Source organism: Dermacentor andersoni, chromosome 5, assembly GCF_023375885.2.
Source record: "Dermacentor andersoni chromosome 5, qqDerAnde1_hic_scaffold, whole genome shotgun sequence".
Lineage (NCBI taxonomy): Eukaryota > Metazoa > Arthropoda > Arachnida > Ixodida > Ixodidae > Dermacentor > Dermacentor andersoni.
In genome coordinates this window covers 22,753,144-22,756,712 of record NC_092818.1, presented here as the reverse complement: position 1 = coordinate 22,756,712, position 3,569 = coordinate 22,753,144, and the positions used below count along the sequence as shown (strand labels likewise).

At 43.5% G+C, this 3,569-nt stretch overlaps 1 protein-coding gene across 1 annotated transcript; it reads right to left on the bottom strand.

The window, feature by feature from the left end:
* Positions 1 to 894: 894 nt before the first annotated feature.
* On the bottom strand, positions 895 to 3,086 carry LOC126529959 (uncharacterized). Its single transcript, XM_050177425.3, has 3 exons — positions 2,714 to 3,086; positions 1,875 to 2,082; positions 895 to 1,527 (listed from the first exon to the last, which is right to left on the bottom strand). Exons 1-3 carry the CDS (start codon positions 3,038 to 3,040, stop codon positions 1,136 to 1,138), a joined length of 927 nt encoding a protein of 308 aa, XP_050033382.2. The 5' UTR covers positions 3,041 to 3,086; the 3' UTR covers positions 895 to 1,135.
* Between the last annotated feature and the right edge of the window lie 483 nt (positions 3,087 to 3,569).

Genomic DNA, 3,569 nt, shown 5'->3' with positions numbered 1-3,569 from the left:
TTGGCCTCAACCTAAATAATTATACCTTTGGCACATATAGGAGCATCTCATATATGTTTCTGCAAGAAACCCTCATGCTCCTGAATTATTACGTTATGCCTATTATAGTATGCCAATTCGATTCTGCACTCAAGACCACCCGTTATTTGTTCCTTATCATATTCGAGGACGTACAAAGCAGCTTGTGATGTTTGTGTGGGAACGTTAGTCTGTATGAATAAATGTGTCCCAAATTAATGCAGTGCTCTCATCTGTGGTGCCATGCCAGTAGGTACGGAAAAGGTACAGAAAAGAAAATGGTATCTTGTGTGTGTATGAGTTACCCCCCAAAAATTGTTTGCACAAAATCACTCTTAAAGATGTGTCGTCACACTGGTGTATTTTTACTAACGGTGCATTTTCCTACACTGCCGTATCTTACAGGAAAAAGAAATCAGGCTGGAGGGCTTGACCAAGCTGACTACGACTTCATGGAAAAAAGGATGAAGCATGATCAGTTTATGAAGCAGAAAGACTATGTCATCGAATCGAGGCGCATCGCACTGGAGGAACAGCGCCATGCCTGGGAAAAGGAGAAATCTCTTAGGGAAATGGAATTGAAAGAGCAAGAAATTAATCAAAACGCCTTTGACAAGGCGGAGGAAAGACGCATACGATCAGAAGAGCGTGCTGAGGAATGGCGTCAGAGGGCAGAAGAACGTGCTGAGGAAAGGCGCGAAAGGGCTGAAGAGCGCCGCATGTTTACAGCTCAGCAGCAAATCTTTACGAGCATCATGGAAAGCATTTTGAACAAAATTAGCTCACTGGAACATGTTGTAAGAAACAACAAATAAAACACTGTAGATTTTGGCATTGCAATTGGAATAAGAGTGACAAACTCATCTCAAAATTGCACACATGTTGTAACTCAACTTTATTACAGCAGCCACACAAAATAGTGTCGTTGACAGTGAGACTCCACAGAACAGAAAAAGAAAGCTGGCACCAAAGCAACGTTGAAAGCATTGTGCTTCAGACATGTGTGCAGTTAGGCACTAAACATATAAAAACATGACAGCTATTACGAACAATCACTTCTACAAGGGTAAAGGCAATCTGGAAAGCATAATGCCTTATGTTTGAGACAGTCAGTACTTCAGTGATGTGGCCTCAGGTACTCATTTAGACTAGGTGGGTGTAGTTCAAAGTACTGAGACACCTGGCTGCCGTACAAACACGTGTGACAGTTAGTCAGAATAGTGGCTGCTTTGTACATGTGAGCGACTTCTTGTCGCAGCAATTTCCGATTTTTTTTAAAATCCAGAAAAGCAAATTGACTGATCACCTTCCCAAATCCCCATTCAACAGCCTGGCGAACACTACTTATGCTAGTGTTGAATGCCAACTGCGTTGCTGTCAGCGAAGAGCCGCCATAGGGTTTCATCAAGAGTGGCTTCAGTGGGTACGCAGGATCGCCGTATATGACGAACTGGTGGGGCCTCACCAACTTTTCCAGTTTCGCATAGAGGCCACTGCTCTGGAGTATCCCTGCAACAACAACAACAACAGAAAAGGAATTCAATTGACTAACAAAATGAGACAAAATCTGTCATGTTAAAAGTGGTACTTTAAGTAAACATTTGCCTCACCAACTATTCCTGAAGGGGTCAAGAAAGCTATGTAATAGCAAGTGTGAACATATGCGGAAAACTATTTCAAACATATCAAATTGAAAAGGGAGGAGAACAAGGCTCAGGTTGGCACCAAAGCAATTTTTGCCCGTACTTACCTTCCTGAACATATATTTATGAAAGAGACAAGTCATTCCAGGTACCTGACTGTCTCTTAAAAATATCAATGCAAAGTTCTTTCACACAAGACACAGGGCAACCTACCTGCATCATGCCGCCTTCCAGGATAAGGGCCGTCAAGTTGGCACACAATGCCATTGGGACACATCACCGACTGGTACTTGAGCATGTGCATCCGCTTATGGCCAGAAAAATAATCGCGTTGGTTCCTTTTGGGTCGGCATATGGGGCGTGCCGTGCCGTCGATAAATGCCCAGCAGTTTGTCAGCGCTGCACCACGGTTCCGGATGGCCTGCAAGACAAAATTAAATGTGATCAAAGCTCAGGCTGTAGTTAAGCGTAAAATGGTATCTGTTCTTTTAATAACCTTTCTTACATAGAACCCTCTGTCGTAGATTATATCGCCCATAATGTATACGTACTTAAGTGAAATCTTGTACCTTGAAATACACAACCTGCACTGATCACGTGTAACGTAGTCTACATGGCTATTTTATGCGAACCTTGTTGAGGTGATGTGCCGTTCGACCTAAACTGAAGAGACTAAGATTTCTGTGTCAAAATAATTTTTCGAACAATATGTCGATTACGTGTGACAGATATAACTGCTTTATAGATGTCTTATGTGCGAATATGAGTAGTTCCAGTAATCGCAATGCTCCCGCTTGTTATGGCTATTGTCTTCTCTATTTTATACCGGCACATGTCGACGGCTTGTGAATTTGTAACTTTCTTATTCCCATCTACCGCTGCAACTTTAGTCCTCAACAAAACAGAAAAGCTGAAATAAAAGTGAAAACAAGGCACAGTACCATACAGGGGCAAAAAAAATGACGTTGTGTAAACAGACAGCAAAAACATCTGTTCTTGTTTCTGTTCAGTACCAGCACGAGGCTGGAAAAAAAAATAAACAGTCAACTTACATTTGCAAACTCTTCAAGGGTGGCAGGACACAGCCAGTCATGGTTGTTGCAGTCTTCAAGCAGATGATGAAACTCGCTTACGATGTAGAAAATAACTTCTGACGCCACACTTGACATCACAGATGAATGCCTGCCGAATATAGTTTCGAGATCACACCACCTGTTTGGATAGGCAAGGCGTCGAAGGGTAATACACAACGCCTCCCGACCGGGCACAGTCACATTTTGAGCACTCTTCACGGTCTCCGGCAGTTTAAGAGCACGAAACAAGTTATCGAAATCCTCTTTCTCAAATCTAAATTGCTGCCTGAACAGTGAGGGCTCCATGTTGTCAATGTCGAGCAGCCCGCGCCGCGACCGATAGCAAAGCAACTCCGACGTCCTCTCGTGCCTGAAGTGGTACTCCAAGTCGTCCAACGAACCTTTCAGAAGCTCTCGCTGCGTTTTTGTCATCAACAGGTCATCTATTTCAATCCAGGACAACGTTGACAGCAGGTAACGCTTGCCCAACACACTTCCAGACATTGCTGAAACAATGATCGGCACGCATCAATGCACAACACCATGACAATACTGGCTTGGCTGAAATACTCATCTTGGATTGAATTGGCTGCCGCAGTGTTCATACTTCCCGATAGATGGAGCTACGTGGTCCCTCTTGTCGCGCGTCACGTACGTGTAGCTAAAAGCGTTTCAGAGAGCGTGCACGTGAAGTAAGTAGGCTTTTCACGTTTGCGTACGTGAAGCCTCTACGTACGTGTAAATAAAACTGTCTAATATTCAGTAAAGTATTTTTGCCACTTGACATTTGAGAACACACCAAAACGGCAGCCGCTCTCAACAACTTAAAACTCAA

Bases quoted from the DNA above. Each gene is read 5' to 3' on its own strand.
- LOC126529959 (XM_050177425.3), bottom strand. From the start codon at position 3,040: ATGGAGCCCTCACTGTTCAGGCAGCAATTTAGATTTGAGAAAGAGGAT. The intron at 2,083-2,713 runs GTAAGTTGACTG...TTTGTCTTGCAG, and splicing joins CCCTTGAAGAGTTTGCAAAT to GCCATCCGGAACCGTGGTGC. The intron at 1,528-1,874 runs GTAGGTTGCCCT...TTGTTGTTGCAG, and splicing joins TGGAAGGCGGCATGATGCAG to GGATACTCCAGAGCAGTGGC.